At 45.1% G+C, this 21,107-nt stretch overlaps 1 protein-coding gene across 1 annotated transcript in view; it reads right to left on the bottom strand.

Moving 5' to 3' along the window:
• Positions 1-21,107, bottom strand: part of SGSM1 (small G protein signaling modulator 1) — a 76,444-nt gene that overhangs the window by 44,106 nt on the left and 11,231 nt on the right. The window contains exons 2-4 of the mRNA XM_081884584.1: positions 19,632-19,707; positions 5,084-5,246; positions 4,288-4,440 (exon numbers count right to left, since the gene is read on the bottom strand). Coding sequence (XP_081740710.1) covers positions 4,288-4,440; positions 5,084-5,246; positions 19,632-19,695 — 380 coding nt within the window. The 5' untranslated portion in view covers positions 19,696-19,707. The remainder of the gene's footprint in view (positions 1-4,287; positions 4,441-5,083; positions 5,247-19,631; positions 19,708-21,107) is intronic.

Here is a 21,107-nt window from a genome sequence, read left to right as displayed (position 1 = left end):
GGGACGCAAGTAAAGCCGTTATGAGAGGTTTCTTGATACAGCAAAATGCAATAAAAAAGAGAAGCCAAAATGAGAAAAAAGATAAAATTTTGGAAAAAAAACAAAGAAGGAGAAAAGAAATTAAGATCCAAACCGAAGTCTCAGGAGATTTTGAGAGAAATTAAATTATATCAAACCCAATATATGGAATTGATGAATCAAGAAATAGAATGGAAAATCAAACAAATGAGACAGAAAACATTTGAATCAGCGGATAAATGTGGGAAACTGTTGGCTTGGCAACTGAAGAAAAGACAGAAATTAAATACAGTGACAAACTTAGAAGTGGATGGAAAGAACATTAACAACCCAGCTGAAATTAGAAGTTGCTTCCAGAGATACTTTAAACAATTATATGCACAGGGGCCACAAAAAGACACCGATATAGAACAATTTCTGGAGAAAAAAGGGATGAAGGAAATTTCAAGTGAAAATAAAGCAATTTTAAATCAGAAAATAACGGAACAAGAAATAGGCAAATCTCCGGGGCCTGATGGGTTGACTTCCAAATATTATAAGACTTTAAAAGACTGGTTAATACAACCTTTGAAGGAGGTCTGTAATGAAATTTTGGAGGGGAAAGAAGCACCTGAAACGTGGAAAGAGGCTTTTATCACGCTTATACCAAAGACAGAGACTGAAAAGACTCAACTTAAAAACTACCGCCCAATTTCCCTATTAAATGTGGTTTACAAAATATTTGCTGACATTTTAGCTAAGAGACTGAAAAAAGTTTTGATGGGGGAGATTCATAAGGATCAATCGGGCTTTCTCCCGAGAAGGCATCTATCAGATAATGTAAGGAGTATAATAGACATTTTGGAAATGCTAGAAGTAAATATAAATACAAAAGCTGTTCTGATATTTGTGGATGCGGAGAAAGCCTTTGACAACATTTCTTGGACCTTTTTGAAGAAGAATCTCCATGGTAGCTGAACCATTACATAGACTGTTGCAGAAAAAGAATGTGTGGCGATGGGGGCAGGGGCAGCAGAAGGCTTTTGACTCCTTGCGAGGAATGCTGAGTAGCAAGAGCGTCCTTGCTCATTATGATGAGTCGAAGCCGCTGGTCCTGGCATGTGATGCCTCTCAATACGGCCTGGGGGCGGTGCTGAGTCATAGGGAACCGGATGGGTCGGAAAAGCCCATCTCTTTCTATTCCCGTACGTTGTCGCCCACGGAGCGCAACTATGCTCAAATTGACAAAGAGGCGCTTGCAATTGTGGCAGGAATCAAAAAGTTCCATGATTATGTGTACGGTCGCCAATTCTCCATTGAAACGGACCACAAACCACTGTTAGGGTTGTTCAACCCGAACAAACAAACGCCACAAATTCTCTCCCCCAGAATGTTGCGTTGGTCTATATTCCTGAATGGGTTCCAGTACACCTTGACCCATGTGCCGGGGAAACGGTTGTGCCACGCTGATGCGCTGAGTCTATTGCCCCTTCCTGGCGGGAGCAATGACGATCCTGCTCCAGCGGAGCACATAATGATGCTGGAAACACTTCCGGGGGCTCCTGTAACGGCTACTGATATAGCTGAGAAAACGAGGAAAGATGCTGTTCTCTCCCATGTGCTCACTTGGGTGGGGAGGGGGTGGCCAGGTGGTCCGCATGAAGACAAATTCAGGCCTTATGCGACAAGGCAGCACGAGTTGTCCATGCATAAGGGTTGTCTCCTGTGGGGAGATAGGGTGATCATCCCAGCACCACTTAGAAACAGGGTTCTTGAGACGCTTCACATGGGACACCCGGGAATGGTCAGGATGAAGTCGCTAGCCCGATGTTATGTGTGGTGGCCTGGAATGGACCAGAACATAGAACAATGGGTACGAACATGCAAGGCATGCCAAGAAGTGTGGCCAGAAGTGGCCAGAGCACCAGTTCACTGGTGGGAGCAGTCCAGATCTCCCTGGAGCCGGCTGCACTTAGATTTTGCTGGGCCATTCCAGGGGAAGGTCTTTTTGGTTATCGCCGATGCATATTCCAAATGGTTAGAAGTGGCGATGGTCCCTAGCATGGCATCAGCTGCTGTAATCAAGGTGTTGAGGCAGCTGTTTGCAACCCACGGGTTACCTGAGACCATTGTATCAGATAATGGGGCAGCTTTTGTATCCCAAGAATTCAGGGCATTCTTGGCTGATAACTTCATAAGAGGGGTCACATCCGCGCCCTTTCACCCATCCTCCAATGGGCAGGCTGAGCGCATGGTAAGAACAGCCAAAGAATCCATTGCGCACTTAATGGAGGGTAACTGGTCAGCTCGCATCGCGCGAATGTTATTTTTGCAGCATGCGACACCGTGTACTGCGACGGGCAAGTCGCCAGCTGAGCTGCTCTTGGGTAGAAGACTGGTAACGGTGCTGGATTATGTCCACCCGGATAAAATGCCAAACCGTAATTCAAGAGCAGCCCCCCCAGGCTGAGACTGACACAACAAGGTATCTCGCCCCTGAAGATCTGGTCTGGGTGAGGAACTATTCACGAGGTTCGCGGTGGGTGGCTGGTGTGGTCACCCGGACTAGTGGACCTGTGTCCTATTATGTGACCTTGGAAAATGGGCAAGTTTGGAAGAGACATATAGATCAGCTGAGGCGCCGGGCGCTCAGCAGGGAGGAGTCTGATAATTCATCCCTGGCTAACGACGCAGACCTGCAAGACCAGAGTGAAAATGGCCCAGAGGTGCAGTCACCAGGGGGTTCAGCAAATGAACCAGGGTCTGCTAGTCCTCAGGATGACGAGGTACAGGTAGGGGACCCTGAGATGTCTGGGACTCCATCTGTTCCTGACGAAACCCCTATAGCAGCCCCCCTACCACAGGTGACACCCAATCCAGAACCGGCAACACCTGTTGTCAGGAGATCAAGTAGAAGTTGTAGGACCCCACAGTACCTGAGAGATTATGTCTGCTGTGCTCACTAGGGGGAGAGGGGTGTGTGTATTGAGTCAAAGGATTTTATATCTGTATTATTATTGTCTGTATTTGCATTTGCCTTTTGGTTCCAGAGGGTACAGCTGCTATTGGTTCATTTAAGCTGCTGTATTTGGATCCTCTGTCTTATTGGTTTCCTCCAAAAGGCAGGACTGTGATTGCCTGATATTGTTCCCTCCAAAATGTATCCTTTCTAGTTAGTTCCCTGTCCCTATAAATGTAGCTCTCCCCTCCTCAGGTCTGAGTCTTGTTTGCTTTAATAAAGAAGTGTTACTAGAGAACTGTCTCCAGCATATTATGTCAAGAGAGCTGAAATCACAAACCCCACATCACAACAGAAAGCTAAGAAGCTTTCCCACTACAAGAAGCCCACTCCACTCGCTTCCAAAATCACAAATTATCTTGCGCTGCCCAATTCTCCTCCTGATCTGTGTTTGCCCAAGGAGACCCAGAGACAGAGCTCCACCCACCTGGCCCCAGCCAGGGAGAATCCAGCACCCCACTAGACCATATCCCTTGCTGGCTAGCTTTGACCAGCAGCTGAGAATGTTGAGCCCCCATCAGAAGACATGATACAATACTCAATTGCAGCACCTAAAATTTAGGCAAATTGCCTTCAGCCCAAGGGCAACAAGCTGTTCTGCAGTACTTGCAGTCTGGTGTTAACCACACAGAGACATATTTTTATCCTTAATAGAATTGTGTTGGCTTCTGTACATTGTATAGTTTATAGCTATGTTCATAATGGTTTTGAATATCACTAGATACTATTAAAGTTTTGCCCTTTATTTATTTATTAATTTGTTTGTTTATTTGATTTCTACTCCACCTTCTAAGCCAGAGAGATTCCAAGGTGACTTATTTTATTTATTTTTATATTTTAAAACCTAAGGGGCTAAAGTATCTCTCCCCAGCTCAACCGGACATGCTCAGAAACAAAATGTTGTGCATCAGTTGGGAAGTAAAAATTGAAAACTACTCAAACCTCCAGCAACTTATAATATCATAACCTCAAAAAACATTCCTGCTTTGCAGGGGGGGGGAGGCCACTGCAACATTTTGCTGCAGGCTCTTCTTGTTCAACAGAACACAGTTTCAGACATGCTTTCCAAATGGCCTAAAACAACCTCTGGATCTCCACAAATTGATCAGGCACATGGGGAATTCATCACAACACCTACTTCCCATGTGAAGTCCAATGAACCCAGATGCTGAAAAGACCAAAGTTTCACTGTGCAAACGAACCTTACGGATGTCTCCCTCAGGAGCGGAGGTAGGCAAAGGAAACTGCTGCCACTCATTGTCTCTCTTTACCTGCTGTTTTCCACCAAGTGGAGCACTATTTTGTCCAGGACCTTTTCGAAAAGTGCCGTCCGGATCCAGAGGTGCTTAATGGCCTGCGGGGAGAGGCTGGGGAGCTTGGAAGCCTTGCGTGTGCTCTCCTGGACACCCGGGCTCTGGTTTCGCCTTAGGGGAGAAGGGAGAACAAGTTCCACATTCACCCACATCTGTGGCCGGCCAAAATCTCCCAGAAAGACATGCACAAAGTTGATGCACTCATCTATTTACTGGACATATTTGCTTACAAAAGGATATAACCCGGGTTTTTAAGAATGTGGAAGGAAAATTGCAGCAAAAGAAGGCCTAATCTGCACAGACCAGTTTGGGGCTAAATCAGAGGCTACTTTTTCATGTCACAAAAATTATTGGTCCAGGAGTCTCAGCATCGTCATTGTTTATTTGGATGCTGCCATTCCAGAACAAACTATGTTCAAGGAGGCTCACAAATAAAAAAATAATTACATAATTTACCAAGTTACAAAATATAACAAAATTTAAACAATGAACAATTAATGAGAACACCCATGAAGAAATAATGAATAAAATCAAACAATCCTCTTACAGTAAATAAAAATACCACCATAAAATCACATAAGTCTTGCACTAGCAACCCAGGTCCAATGGCCCTCCAGACTTCTCCAGGGGCCTGACGCTGGGGATTAGATGCAAGGGCCAAAGCTCTCCTTCTGCTGCTTGAAGCCCCATTCCAGCTGATGTCTGGCCATGTCTCAGCCCCATGCGCACACCCAGGCTCAGAGCATAGACTTACACATTCTCAATGAGCTGCTCCAGGTCCTGCACCTTCCGGGACAATTCCTCAGCAGGAGGAAAGCTCTTCCCCACCTTCATGAACAGGGCGGCAATCTTGTTGCTGCGCAGGAAGCCCGCCGCCCGCCGCTTGAGGCCATGGAGGACACAGGCTTCAACGGCAGCTGGAAGGAGACAAGAGAGAGGGGCCAGGTGGTGCATTAGGAGGGAGCAGTGAGGCAGTCAAGTTCACTGATGATGGGAAGTTGTTAAAAAAGAGATTGCAAAGAGCTCCAAAAGAATGCTTCCAAAGTGAGAAAATGGGTGGTAAAACTGGCAAATGATATTCAGTGAAATGTGTAAAGTGATACATGTGGGACCAAAATGTCTTAATTGCCCGTACATGTGCATGGGGTCTGAACTAGCGATGACTGACCAGGAGCGAGACCTTGGGTCTCAATGAAGATGTCACTCCAAAGTGCAATGGCTGTGAAAAAGGCAAATTCCATGCTAGGGATCATTAGGAAAGGAATTGAAAATAAAACTGCTGGCATCATAATGCTGAAAACTGTGGTGCAACTGCAACTTTGAATCCTGTGTCCAGTTCTGGTCACCTTGCCTCAAAAAGGACATTGTTGGAAAAGGTTCAGAAAAAGGCAACCAGAATGATCCAAGGAAAAGAAGGACTCCTCTATAAATAAAGGTTGCAGAGTTTGGGACTTTTTAGTTGAGAGAAAAGGCGAGTAAGAGGAGACAGGATTGAAGTTCATAAAATGATGAACAGAAAGTGGACAGAGAAAACTGTTTCTCCCTCTCTCATACCACAGGCCACTGTGAGAACAGGATGCGGGACAAAATCCACAAGATCCTTCTTATGTTCTTTTATTATGATAATTTTTATTAATTTTTCATTAATAACAATCCAATGGAGGCCACATTAATACAATACCAAATCATGCCAAATCACAATACAATCAAAAGAACCAATTAATCAGTTCCGAAATCAACATTTTTGGATGGCTTCCCATGTTCTGGCTATCAGGAGTTGACGTTATCGATGTTATTCCTTGATCCTGCGCCAATTCTCTTAATTAGTCCAAGTTCCACAATTCCGATCTTAATCCTTTGTGGGGATTTTTGCAGCCATTGATGTGACCACTTTCAAACGTATTTAATAAATCCATATCCATTCAATTGCAGAGGGAGTTTTATATCCTGTAGCTGTGTAAAATATTTATTTACCTTCTTTCCCCCCCCCTCCTGTTGTAATCAGTCAGTTTTCTTCAACATTGCCCCTCCTTCGAGAACTGATTTCTACGTGCGACACGTCTCCATTTTGTCCCATCCGAAAGCATTCCAGAGCCCGGCCACGGCTTCTGGCCTGGCCTACTTCCAGTGTTTATCTCCCTGTTCCTTCTAACAAGCTGGTGCCTTGCCAAAACCATAATAAATCAGAATCAGAGCTCTCTTCAACGGGCAATGTCACAAATCATCACAGTATTTCACACAGTCTATTCTTTTAAGTACTCCATAAAGAAAAGAGTCCCATGGACTGCAAAAAGCTTAAACCTATCCATTCTGAAGGAAATCGACCCTGAGTGCTCACTGGAAGGGCAGATCGTGAAGCTGAGGCTCTGGCCACCTCATGAGAAGAGAAGACTCTCTGGAAAAAACTCTGATGTTGGGTAAGATTGAGGGCACAAGGAGAAGGAACAACGGAGGAAGAGATGGTTGGACAGTGTTATAGAAACAACCAACATGAATTTGACGAAACTGTGGGAGGCAGTGGAAAACAGGAGTGCCTGGTGTGCTCTGGTCCATGGGGTCATGAAGAGTCGGGCACGACTACTCTACTAAACAACAACGAAGAAAATTATAGGTTCTTGTTGAATCCCTCTAGCATTCCATATATAGTTGTAATTCATTAATAATTTCATTCCATTAATAATTGACTCTTCTTCAGTGAAGACTTGCCAGATCATAGCACAACAAATACACAAAGAGAACAAAGGCTCCTCCTCACTTACATAGCATTCCAATTATGATAACGAAAGTCCTCTCCAGATCAAAACCTTGGCACCCAGTGGCTGATTCATTTAGCAGGTTATCTTTCTTCTTCTTCCAAAACAATGTTTCTTATGTCCAAAATCAGATACATTTTACAAAAAACAGAGATACCGCCGTTCATGGCAACTGCCTTGGGGAGTTTCCAATACGTGCAGTGCTATGCACTCTGCGTCCCTGCCCCTGCATTCCATCGGAGCGAGAAGCAGTTATCGGACGATCCACGAGGGAAAGCTCTCCCCCCAACCTGGGGGGCGGGGTTTGCAAGGATAATTACTCCCAAATTATCCTTAACTAACTGCATGGCTGGCATCCATTACTGCGGGAACAGCTGGTCGCCATGGCGGCTGTGGCGGAAGTGGTCCATCCTATGTTCATCTTACCACCTGTTCGCACTCTTATCAGTTCTGCAGAGAGATCAGCTCCAACAAACACCTCCTGATGCCCTGAAATGACCTCCATTCCAGATTATCCTTATAAGAAAGCACTATTCCACTTTAGCGTTTGGTGCCAGAGTTGAGATTTCCCTCCTCTTCCCTCCCTGCCCCTTTCTTCTTTTGTGTCCTGTCTTTAATCTTTGAGTCTGACCGCTGGGATTGCCATGTTTCTGAGCAATTGTACGCAAGCTGCTCTGGTAGCTGTTTTGGCTGAAGTGCAAAGAGCAAACACTGTAAAAAAGTAAAATAAACAGCAACGCTCTAGAGATTGACTTCAACAATTGGAAGTTCAGAAAAGCTCCTCCCTAAGCTGTCCAAGCCCATCTTTGCCACAACATTGTCAGTCCCCGGATACCAATGCCAGCTTGGACCCACCAGCTTGGCGCAACCTGTGCCAGTGTGGTATAGTGGTTAAGAGCGGTAGTCAGGTAATCTGGGGAACCGGGTTCGCGTCTCCGCTCCTCCACATGCAGCTGCTGGGTGACCTTGGGCCAGTCACATTTGAAGTCTCTCAGCCCCACTCACCTCACAAAGTGTTTGTTGTGAGGGGGAAGGGAAAGGAGAATGTCAGCCGCTTTGAGACTCCTGAAGGGGAGTGAAAGGAGGGATATCAAATCCAAACTCTTCTTCTACCTGTGACCTCAACCAGGTACCCAAAGACCATTTACCACCTGCTGCTGGGGGGACTCTAACTCCACTTTGATCCTTCTCAGAACATAAGAACTTGGGAAGAGCCGGCTCTAACAGGCCTACAGCCCAGCATCCAGTTCTCACAGTGGCCAAGCAGATGCCCCAGTAGGAAGCCACAAGCAGTTTTGGGACACAAAAGTAATACCCTCTCCTCCTGTAGCTTCCAGCAACTGGGATTCAGAAGCATTGCTACCTCCAACTGTGGCGGTCAGAGCATGGCCGTTGTGGCTGGTAGCCATCGATAGCCCTCTCCTCCTCCATGAATTTGTCTCATCCTCCTTTAAAGACATCTAAGTCGGCGGCCATCACTGCCTCCTGTGGGAGTGAGTTCCATAGTTTAACTACGCGCAGGGTGAAGAAGTCTGTCCATTTGTCTGTTCTGAATCTTCCAACACCCAGCTTCCTTGGATGTCCATGAGTGAAGGAGATGCTGATGTCTCCAATTATCACCCAAGGCTGACATTGCCCAGAACCAGGACAGAGGCATCTTCCCTACTAGCACTCTTGCCCTTGGGTAGCAGAGGTCCACAGCGTGAGCCAGGAAGAGCACTTGCCTTGCAGGCCCCCAAGTCTTTCCAATGCTGTTGTGAATTCATTTGCCTTCCCTGCTGTGGGTGACAGTGCGGCTCCGTCTCTCTGGAGTCCAATGGGGGGGGGCAGGGGGAGCCAGACAGAGTAAATTAGCATTTTGGGTCTGAATTATTTTCAGCTTTGGCAGGCTGCAGTGTTTCCAACCCACTCAGCTGCCAGCAAGCTCCCTTATCAGCAGACGGCATGGCAGCCCACAGCATAGCGGGGGGAAGAAACGGCAGAAGCTACCTAGAATCATAGAATTGTAGACTTGGAAGGGAACCCCAAAGGCCATCCGGCCCAACCCCCACTTACCCTCCTCTGAAGAAAAAACATGCTTCCTCTGTTACAGCCCATTTCATAAGGCTTCAAAATGACAAATCAAATAATTTTTGCTGATTAACTGACAGAAGCTCAGTAAAATTTGTGAGGGCAACTTGCAAACTCAGGGAACACTGGTTCATTTTCTTAGGCTACTTTGCTTCTGGTGTGTTACTGTCAGTTGGGAATGAACGAGAACATATTCAAGGGGTTAGTGCTCAAAGAGAGTGCTTCTTCAAACAAGGAAAAGTCATTGTTAGTTATCTAAAAAGGGGGCACTGACATTGCTGTTTTGGTGACAAGTCTGGGGTGGAGCTCCCTGACCCACCACTCACAGGTCAAGTTTGATAGGTGGGTGGAACAGACAGACAAACCCCTTCCCAAAATATCTAGTACAGTGGTACCTTGGGTTACATACGCTTCAGGTTACATACTGTTAGGGAACTGCCATCAGTGCCGGAGGGAGAGAGCAAAATCCAGAGGGATTCCAGAGAGCGTCCCGGGATTGGGAGAGGCAGCCCATCTTCTGGGGAAGAGAATCAGCGTAGCACCAGTGGAGAAGGGGGGCGAGGCGGTTCCATGACTCCTTGCCGGGGACCAGCGGGGAAAGTAGGGGTCCTCCGCTGCCTACGGCCTCCTTGCGCAGAAGGCTTTCGCGCAGAGAGGGTAGGAGGAGACTAGGCATCAAAGAGCTTCTTTGCTGGAATAAGTTTAAGAAACGCCCACTGACGGATTCTGCCAGCGATTGAGACAGCCACGGGTGAGTGGCTGTCCGGACAGAAAAGGTTCACTCAGGCAACCCAGCCAGGTGTTTGCACCGGCTTATGCATGAGCAACCCCTAGAACCATTACACATACGCTTCAGGTTACAGACTCCGCTAACCCAGAAATAGTGCTTCAGGTTAAGAACTTTGCTTCAGGATGAGAACAGAAATCGTGCTCCAGCAGCGCGGCAGCAGCAGGAGGCCCCATTAGCTAAAGTGGTGCTTCAGATTAAGAACAGTTTCAGGTCCGCACTTAACCTGAAGCACCACTTTAGCTAATGGGGCCTCCCGCTGCCACCGCGCCGCCAGAGCATGATTTCTGTTCTCATCCTGAAGCAAAGTTCTTAACACGAGGTAATATTTCTGGGCTAGCAGAGTCTGTAACCTGAAGCGTATGTAACCCGAGGTACCACTGTTCAGGCATGTTCGAAGTTCGTTTCAGGGGCCTGGCTGGATGATGAAGAGTGGTGGGAGGCACTTGCCCAAGAACCCCCCAGAGATGACACAGAAGAAGACGACTTAGACCCAGGACACCAATGGTGGAACTTGGAAAACCAGTCTGTGGCAGGGACAAGTTTGGAATGAAATAAAAAGGAATATGGAGGTATGGGGAAGAAAAAAATTATGCTAATGGGGAAGGATCTCGGTAATAAAAATGAATGTATTGCCTAGAATGTTATTTTTATTCCAATCCATACCGATAGTTAGTGGAGCAGGACACTTCAAACAATGGCAAAAGGACATATCTAAAACTAACTGGCGGGGGGGGGGGGAGCCAAGGATTACGGTAAATATAAGTTACTAAAGATTCTCCTTGCCAGATTTAAAGTTATATTATGAGGTGTCCTGCCTCTGCTGGCTTCATGAAGGTATAACATTAAAGAATTCAGATATATTAGATCTGGAAGGTTATGATAACATATTTGGATGTCATGCATATCTTTGGTATGGAAAACATAAGTACATAAGGGATTCCTGAACCATGTTGTAAGAAAATCAATACATGCTGTATGGGAAAATTATAAAAATTCCCACTCCATGGTGGTTATCACCATTAGAAGCAATATCAGTTGAAAAAAACAACATGGAAGGTGAATGCGCAACTTACAAAGAGCTCTTAACTGTAGGAAACCAATTAAAGGTGAAAAATTTGAGGATATAAGACAATTACTAACAGATTGGTTACAATACCACCAACTAAATGATCTATTTAGGTTGGACAAAGGATTGGGTTTCAGTAAAGAACTGTCAAGGTTTGCAAGAGAGTTGTTGGGAAATAATGAGAAACTATTGTCAAATATGTATAAATTGCTGTTGGAATGGGAAACTAAAGATGAAGAGGTAAAAGCAGTAATGATTCATTGGGCAAAAGATGTTGGTATAATATACAACTTGCCGATTGCGAAAGATTATGGAGGGAGGATTTGAAGTTCACCACATGCTGTTCGCTGACAGAAAATTATATGAAAATGGGACTTCCGGGTTAGCGCCATCGGCGAATGGCGGAGTTCCTCTGATCGGAGGAACGGGCTCCGTGGAATTTGGGTCTTCCCGCCGCGGCGAAGGCGGGGGCCCGCTAGAAATCCCAGGCGGAGGAGCCTGGGAACGTGGGGTTCGGCAGAGCACCAAAAGCGCCTCTCCTACTCACGGGGAAACCCATTTTGGGGTCCCGGAGCAAAGTGGGGTGAGCAGCGCGGTGCTGCGAACTGATTGCTCCTTCCACGGAGGGAAGCCGCACAGCCATCGCCGGAGAGCGCTGACTTTTTCCTGTTGACAATTGGACTTTAAACAAGTACCCGTGAGTAAAAACGGAAAATTGGACCAAGAAATTCTTGAATTAGGCACCGAAGCGGGAAGGTCTAAACAGGAAGTCCGCCTTCCGCTTTCTGTAAATAGACTGAAGCAAAAACCTTGCAATCTAATAGCTGGGAAAGCTGTTTTAAAGATTGAAATTTCCTGCATTTACAACTAATAAAACCCCCCAGGAAGCAGGAGAAAAGGCAGGGGGAAAATTTGACTGTTTAAGCCTGCAGGAGAGAGAGTAAAGGAAAATAAGTTTCCATCGCCCCAAACCTGGGAACGGGGTGTCAGGACAGAAACTTATGGAGACGTCCATTGATTGAAAGTGGAGCATTTTGACAGACAGTCAAGAAAGAGAAACAAATTAACTTCAACGCTGCTTTCTGCATTTTAAAGAAACAAAGTATTTGAAAATCGAAAGTAACTTTCCTTTGTTGGATACGTTTCAAAGATGGATACAAATAGAAATTGTGTCCCCTAGAGGGAACTTGTCAGTTTGTTGCTGCAGTTTATTTGGAGACCTTACAGCTGCGAGATTGAGATTGTGGGACCATTCGGTTGACCTTGAATAGAAATGTGCTGGGAGGAAGTTTTGGTGTTTGCTCTTGGCAAGACAAATGCTTCGCTGGAGCAGTTGCATGAGAGGATAAATCTGATGAATGAGAAGTTGGACTTGATGACTGCCGTAGCCAGTGAATTAACGGGAAATAAGGATAAAGAAATTATACAGGGACCAATTCAGGAAACTGGTTCGACTGGGCAAGTCCAAGGGCAGTTGAAGATGGAGGAGGCTGTGACCGTATCCCAAGCAACACAAATGGAGAGAGCTGAAGCCCTGCAGGAGCAAAAGCCGCTGTATTGGAAGATTGAACTTGGAGTGGGCTTGGAAGTGCCTGGAGTTAAGGAGGCTCCTAACTCTGGTGGGACTATGAAACATGTTGACAATTATTTTTTGGATGACTACCTTTTGGATTATAACGACGATGATGGGGAGTGGGACTGTGGGAAATGGGCTAGTTTGATGAAGGAAAATGGAGATTATTACCGGTTGGAACTCCCCAGAGACCTACTCTTCAAGGAGAAAGGGAAGAAATTAAGAAAGAAACCAACAAAGGGCAAGGAAGAGTGTAAGTACAAACAACAAGAAGAAAATCTGCAGAAGGGGCATAGAAGAGACTTAAGGGCCTCGGACATAAGGTCACCAGGTTGATGGAGTGGATGTGGACAGAAAGGACTGACATAACCCGAGACCAGGAAGAAGGGACGTTGGACAAAAACTGGGGGGGGGGGGGAGTTTATAAAAAGGGAATTTCTTTTTATTTTTGGAATTAGTGTAATACTAATGAAATATTAGGGAAAATGTTGGAAAGGAATTATTTGGCTTTAGTAAAAAGGATTTAAGGATTTAAGGAGTTATGTATAAATATGGTTTAAATTTTGAATTTTAAAGTTTTTAAGGTAAGATAAAGTTAAACAAATTAAAGTGAACTGAATAACAGAATATGGTAAATGATGGAAAGGATTTGTTGAGTTAATTAAATAACACAGACTGTTAAGACAAAAGATTTAAATGAGAATTGAGAAATATGGGAAGAATTTGCTGAAACAATGAATTAAGTTAGAATACAAAAAGGGAGGTGTGAGGAGGTCAAGAAACAAGCAGATGAAAAGATGTAATTTGAGATTTGTGTTTTCTTTTTCTTTTTTGTACTATCTTTTTGTTTTTTCTGTTGTATTTTTCTGTTTTCTTTTATATATGTACTTTTGAAATTTTGAATAAATATCATTTAAAAAAAGAAAAAAAAGAAAATTATATGAAAATGATGTACCGATGGTATTTGACTCCTACAAGATTAGCAAAAATGTACAAGCACACTACCAACATATGTTGGAAGTGTAAAGAGAATGAAGGCATGTTCTACCACATTTGGTGGACGTGCAAAAAGGCTAGAGCATTCTTGTTGTTTAGTCGTTTAGTCGTTTAGTCGTGTCCAACTCTTCGTGACCCCCCCTGGACCAGAGCACGCCAGGCACTCCTGTCTTCCACTGCCTCCCGCGGTTTGGTCAAACTCATGCTAGTAGCTTCGAGAACACTGTCCCACTATCTCGTCCTCTGCCGTCCCATTCTCCTTGTGCCCTCAATCTTTCCCAACATCAGGGTCTTTTCCAGGGAGTCTTCTCTTCTCATGAGGTAGCCAAAGTATTGGAGCCTCAGCTTCACGATCTATCCTTCCAGTGAGCACTCAGGGCTAATTTCCTTAAGAATGGATGCGTTTGATCTTCTTGCAGTCCATGAGACTCTCAAGAGTCTCCTCCAGCATCATAATTCAAAAGCATCAATTCTTCGGCGATCAGCCTTCTTTATGGTCCAGCTCTCACTTCCATACATCACTACTGGGAAAACCATGGCTTTAACTATACGGACCTTTGTTGGCAAGGTGATGTCTCTGCTTTTTAAGATGCTGTCTAGGTTTGCCATCGCCTTTCTCCCAAGGAGCAGGCATCTTTTAATTTCGTGACTGCTATCACCATCTGTAGTGATCATGGAGCCCAAGAAAGTAAAATCTCTTACTGCCTCCATTTCTTCCCCTTCTATTTGCCAGGAGGTGAAGGGAACAGTGGCCATGATCTTCGTTTTTTTGATGTTGAGCTTCAGACCATATTTTGCGCTCTCCTCTTTCACCCTCATTAAAAGGTTCTTTAATTCCTCCTCACTTTCTCAATCTGATTTCGATGCTGCCCATCTGGTGATGTCCATGTGTAGAGTCGTCTCTTGTGTTGTTGGAAAAGAGTGTTTGTGATGACCAGCTTGTTCTCTTGGCAGAACTCTATTAGCCTTTACCCTGCTTCGAGAATGAGACAGGTTTAACTGTGGTTAAGAATGTGAAATATTTGGGGATTAATATGACAGCTAAAAGTGTGAATTTATTTAAAGATAATTATGAGAATCTTGGACAGAAGTGAAAAAAAGATTTAGAAATTTGGTCTAATTTGAAGCTTTCCTTGTCTGGTCGAATTGCGGTTATAAAGATGAATGTATTGCCCAGAATGTTGTTTTTGTTCCAAACATTGCAAATTGTGGACAAAATGGAATGTTTCAAGAAGTGGCAGAAAGATATTTCGAAATTTGTCTGGCAGGGCAAGAAACCCAGAATTAAATTTAAGATTTTAACTGATGCAAAGGAAAGGGGGGGATTTGCCCTGCCAGACTTTAAACTATACTATGAATCGGCAGCTTTCTGCTGGTTGAAAGACTGGCTGCTTCTTGAGAACACAGACATTTTGGATTTAGAAGGGTTTAATAATACTTTTGGGTGGCATGCATATCTGTGGTATGACAAGGTTAAAGCACACAAAGCCTTTAAAAATCATATTGTCAGGAAAGCACTGTATAATGTCTGGATTAGATATAAAAACTTGTTGGAAAATAAAACCCCAAGGTGGTTGTCGCCAATGGAGGCGAAGGCTGTGAAAAAGCTTAATATGGAGTCCAAATGGCCAAAATATTGGGAATTTTTGGAACAAGAAGGGGACAAACTGAAATTGCAGAGTTTTGAGAAATTAAAAGATAAAGTGCGAGGCTGGCTTCATCAAATAATAGAGGTCTACAAGTTGGACAGGAAAATTGGCTTCCAGGTGGAAAAATCAAAATTGGAAACAGAATTGTTAGAATCCAATACAAAAAAATTGTCAAAAATGTATAACTTGCTGTTGAAATGGAATACGCAGGATGAAACGGTGAAATCAGTCATGATTAAGTGGGCACAAGACATTGGTCATAACATTATGTTTGCTGACTGGGAAAAGTTGTGGACCACCGGAATGAAATTTACGGCATGTAATGCCCTAATAGAGAATATTATGAAAATGATTTATAGGTGGTACATGACCCCAGTCAAGCTTGCAAAAACTTACCACTTGCCTGATAATAAATGTTGGAAATGTAAAGAAAATGAAGGTACGTTCTTTCACCTGTGGTGGACGTGTCCAAAGATTAAGGCGTTCTGGGAAATGATATATAATGAACTGAAAAAGGTATTTAAATATACCTTTCCTAAGAAACCAGAGGCCTTTCTCTTGGGTATTGTCGGTCAATTGGTGCCAAAGAAGGATAGAACATTCTTTATGTACGCCACAACAGCAGCAAGAATACTCATCGCAAAGTATTGGAAGACACAAGATCTACCCACCTTGGAAGAATGGCAGATGAAGGTGATAGATTATATGGGACTGGCAGAAATGACTGGCAGAATCCGAGACCAGGGGAGAGAGACAGAGGAAGAAGATTGGAAGAAATTTAAGGACTATCTTAAGAAACATTGTAAAATTAATGTTAGAATGACGTTGGTTTAGAAATTACGTGGTTTCCAGCGGTAATGGATAAGTAAAATGAAAAGAAAGGCTAAAAATTAAATGAAAAACAAGGGAAAGGATTTGCTGAATTAATAAATTAGAAATTGGAATACAGAGAGGGGAGGTATGAGGAAGTCGGGAAAGTAAGTTATAAGAAAAAAAGGGATTGAAATTATACTTGTTTTTTATTTTTGTCTGTTTTTATTATTGTTTTGTTTTGTTTTTATACAACTTTTGAAAACTTAATAAAAATCTTTTTTTAAAAAAAATATTAGCCTTTGCCCTGCATCGTTTTGAACTCCAAGGCCAAACTTGCCAGTTGTTCCTTTTATCTCTTGACTCCCTACAATCCCCTATAATGAGAAGAACATCCTTCTTTGGTGTCATTTCTAGAAGGTGTTGTAAGGCTTCATAGAATTGGTCAATTTCAGTTTCTTCAGCACCAGTGGTTGGTGCATAAACTTGGATTACTGTGATGTTTAACGGTCTGTCTTGGATTCGTATCGAGATCATTCTGTCATTTTTGAGATTGCATCCCAGTACAGCTTTCTCCACTCTTTTGTTGACTATGAGGGCCACTCCATTTCTTTTACGGGTTTCTTGCCCACAGTAGTAGATATGATGGTCATCCGAACTGAATTCACCCATTCCCGTCCATTTTACTTCACTGATGCCCAGGATGTCAATATTTATTCTTGCCTTCTCATTTTTGACTACATCCAACTTACCAAGGTTCATGGTTCTTACATTCCAGGTTCCTATGCAATATTTTTCTTTACAGCATTGGACTTTCCTTTCGCTTCCAGGCATAACCGCAACTGAGTGTCCTTTCGGCTTTGGCCCAGCCGCTTCATCAGCTCTGAATCTACTTGTACTTGTCCTCCGCTCTTCCTCAGTAGCATGTTGGACGCCTTCCGACCTGAGGGGCTCATCTTCCAGCGCCATAACTTTTATATGCCTGTTGTCTTTGTCCATGGAGTTTTCTTGGCAGGGATACTGGAGTGGCTTGCCGGTTCCTGCTCCAGGTGGATCACGTTTCGTCAAAACTCTCCACTATGACCTGTCCATCTTGGGTGGCCCTGCACGGCATAGCTCATAGCTTCTCTGAGTTATTCAACCCCCTAACCCTAACCCCCATGCAGTCAATCCCGCCAAACTTCAGGCACCCACATTGGAGAAGTCCTTTGAGTGGAATCCGCTGCAACCTTTCCATTAAAGCAGGAGTGGCCAACTCCCAAGAGACAGTGATCAAACTTGTTGAGCTTTTTTAAGGAAGGAAAGACCTATTTTGGGGGGGTTGAGCTTCTTTGGGGGGAGCCAATGATCTACCAGACGTTCACGATCTACCTGTTGGACGTGTCTGCATTAAAGGAAGAACAAAGCAGAAAGGTTGCAGCCTTGGCTTCTTAAAGGCCTGGAGGAGAACAAGGCAGAGGGATGGAACTGAAAGCTGCCCTATCCTGGCGCCATTCTCCCTTCCCCCTCCTCTGCCACTTATCATGCTAATAAGGGTTATTTAAGAGCCTGATCCTCCCCATGGAGGCTGAGGGAGGCAGGCAGGCAACTCAAATTAAATTCCCATCATCCCCAGATGGTGCTCCAGAGCTGCCCTGAGGCCAAGGAGAAATGCAACAGCAGACTTAAGAGGCTGGGATGAGAATTGCCAAGCACTCCTGCCTGCCCTGCCTTGTGGGTGGTGAGGAACAGCGCTATAAACAATGTGAAGCCCATAGGGAGCCAGCCAGCTCCAGATTTGCTCTGTTCATTTGGTGATTCAGGCTACAGCTGCTCCAAGGAAGAGGAGGTGGTGTCTGGATCACCCTATCTTAATTCTCTCCCCACTCACACAGCTGGCCTACCTTAACCAAAGAGTCAGGTTGAGGTAATGGTCAACAGGCATCACTTGTAAATGGATGGCTTAGCCAAAGGACATAAGAAGGGCCTGCTGGATGAGGCTAATGGCCCATCTAGTCCAGTCTCCTGTCCCCACAGTGGCCAACCAGATGCTCCAGTGGAAAGCCACAAGCAATTTTTGGGCACAAAAGCAATACTCTCCCCTCCTGTGGCTTCCAGCAACTGACATTCAGAAGCATGGCTTGGATGCAGAGCATGGCCATTGTGACTAGCAGCCATTGATAGCCTCATCTTCCATGACAGACCAGCTTCTCTGACACGATCCTGCCCACCAGTTGAGAATGATTCAAAGGCTCTTCACTACATCCCCCCTATATCAGAAGTTAGGTGGCAAGTAGAGAGGGGGGCAGTTCCATGGAAGCATACAAATTTAGGGACACTTTTGAAAACTTTGTATTGTAAGACGTATTGAAGCTGTTCTGATAAGAACCTAAGATCATAAAAAGATTGTGCTGGATCAGGCCAATGGCCCATCTAGTCCACTACAGTGGTACCTCGGGTTAAGAACTTAATTTGTTCTGGAGGTCCATTCTTAACCTGAAACTGTTCTTAACCTGAGGTACCACTTTAGCTAATGGAGCCTCCTGCTGCCACTGTGCTGCCACTGCACGATTTCTTTTCTCATCCTGAAGCAACGTTCTTAACCCGAGGTATTATTTCTGGATTAGCAGAGTCTGTAACCTGAAGCCTCCGTAACCTGAAGCATCTGTAACCCGAGGTATCACTGTATTCTGTTCTCAAAGTGGCCAACCAGGTGGCTGTGGGAAACTCACAAGCTCAATTCAAGCCCAAGAGCCCTCTCTCCTCCTGTGGTTTCCAGCAACAGAGCATGGCGGCAATGTCTTATTGCCATTGATAGCCCTCTCCTCCATAAATTTGGTCCATGGAGAGAGCCACCCTTGAAGATGGATGATGGCCCGAGCAAGGGAAGGTCAGTAGCTCCAGTTTTCCCCAGGCTAGCAAGACAGCCAAGCTGATGTGCGCAAAGCAAGAGTCAGCACCTTGGAGAGAGGTAAAGGCTGAGTTCAGATCGGCGACCAGTGTTTCTGCAGCTGAGCCCAACCACTAATGATGTCTCAGCAACCACCGAGTTTTATAGCAGGGTTGTGTGGCCACTGAGTAGATGCTTGACCCCCCCCGAACTGCCTCCTAACTAAAGGACTGGTGCCGTCTTCTGCAGCTAAGTACCTTCTTCAAGGTAACGGGGTTTACAGCTCTTGGGATCTCTCCTCTGGGATCTCCTGATTCTCCAATGAGTCCAATAAGAAGGCCTAGCAGTGGAACTGATATTTTGGGGCTCAGAGAAGGGAAGGTGAGCTCCATGGACCCATACAGGATGAACCAGGGCCAGATCCTTCTCCACCTTGGGGCTGCTGCAGCCTCCAAGGAGTCTTGGTATGGGATCAGGAAAAAAATCCAAAGTTGGTAAGGCAAAACAGATAGATGGAACAGTCTATTTCCAGTTCGGATCAATTTTCCATGTTTATTCTTAAGCCCCACCTCATCCCTGACTAGATGTCATCCGAAAGGGCAGTGTGCAACTGCCTTTAAGAAGCTACTGAGGCTCACAGCTCAGATATTGGTGGCCAGGCATGACCGATGGAGCACAAAGGGGAAACTGCACACCAGACGGGAGATGTCCGGCTGGCAGACTTACCACAAAAGGAAATGATGTGGCTGCTGTCTTCATGTACAAACTTCCTGGTGACGGATTCCTCCATTATCTGTTTCACCTGCAAAACAGTAGAGACAAAACAAAAGAAAGGTGAGTTTTTTAGTTTGTGAAGGTAAAATTAAAGTATTAGGTTCCAGTCCCCTTGCTAGCAGACTGGATTGCTCCCAGGACAGAGATCATTCCAGAGTTTGAAGCTTTGAGGCTGCAGGGACCAAGTTCAAAGAGCTCCTGAGAGCCCCTCCAAAACACACACACAAGAAGTAGAAGGATTTTTGTGACTATGCCTAGAAGCTGAACTCAGATGCAAGTAGAGCAAAAGGCTGAAAATTAAGCCCTGGAGAGTAGAGAGCAGTTGGATTAAAAGTGCCTGCATCAAAATGAAATCCATTTACAGCAGTTTTAAAAATTGCTCTTAAAGGAATGAAGCACACAGGCCACACTGAGTGCTTTGTTCCTGTAATGGCAACAGGAATGTGATGGAAGGGTACAAGGGGTCACCGGGCAAGTGAAGATCAGTGGGTTACAGAAGGTGCTCCTCCCAGTCCCTGGGCTATGGATTCTCCCCTGGGGCTGCTGCCCCACCCACAAAGCTCCGCTTATTCACCCCTATTCCAGCTGGAGCAACATGAAAAGTGAGGCACAAAATGAGTGGGCACCTTGCAAGAGCAGCTGTCTGAGAAGGTGAGGAGAGGATGAAGCTTCCCCCTCCACCATCCCATCAGCCATCCTCCCCTTCCTCCTGCTGCACATTATGAAAGAAAGGTTTTACTTGCACACAGCAGATGCCTGTGCACAACTCCCCAGGATTTTAAAATAATGGTGTTGAGAGCAGACAGGTGGGAAAGGGAGAGATTGTAAATCTGTCTTGGGGTGGCAGCTGCTCCTTCCAGGAACATCTCTGTCATTCTTTAGCTAAGATTTCTGCACTGGAGGGGGTTGTACCAGCCTGCAAGCGCTCCAATTGGAGAACAGCCTTTACCAAAGGTGTCATGGACTTTGAAGATGCTTGAACTCAGGACGAAAGGGAGAAACGAGCTAAGAGGAAGGCAGGCCTGGCAAACTCTCACTGGGATCAACTCCCACCCGGAAACCCATGTCCCCACTGTGGAAGGACGTGTGGATCCAGAATTGGCCCCCACAGTCAGTTATAGCCTCCCTGTTAAGACCATATTGAGGGTAGACAATCTTACTCGGCTATGAGGGATCGCCAAAGAAGAAGACAACTAAATTACCCTTGAGGATCCCTTCCAACTCTGCAATTCTTTGATTCGATGAAATCCAAGAACCTAAGAAGCACCCCTGCTGGATCAGATCAAGGGTCTGATAGGGAGGATAGGATGGGGAAAACTAACTTAGTCACCCCTCTCATGTCAGAAGATTCCTGGCAACCAGCCAGCCATTCTGGGAGGCAAAGGGGCCCAACAAGCAGGGATTGTTCCTTTCCCAGGAATCAGGAGA

The sequence above is a fragment of the Podarcis melisellensis genome (genome assembly GCF_964234715.1).
Source record: "Podarcis melisellensis genome assembly, chromosome: 13".
Classification (NCBI taxonomy): Eukaryota; Metazoa; Chordata; class Lepidosauria; order Squamata; family Lacertidae; genus Podarcis; species Podarcis melisellensis.
The sequence above is the reverse complement of the archived record's forward strand: the minus strand, read 5'-3'. Positions and strand labels throughout refer to the sequence as shown.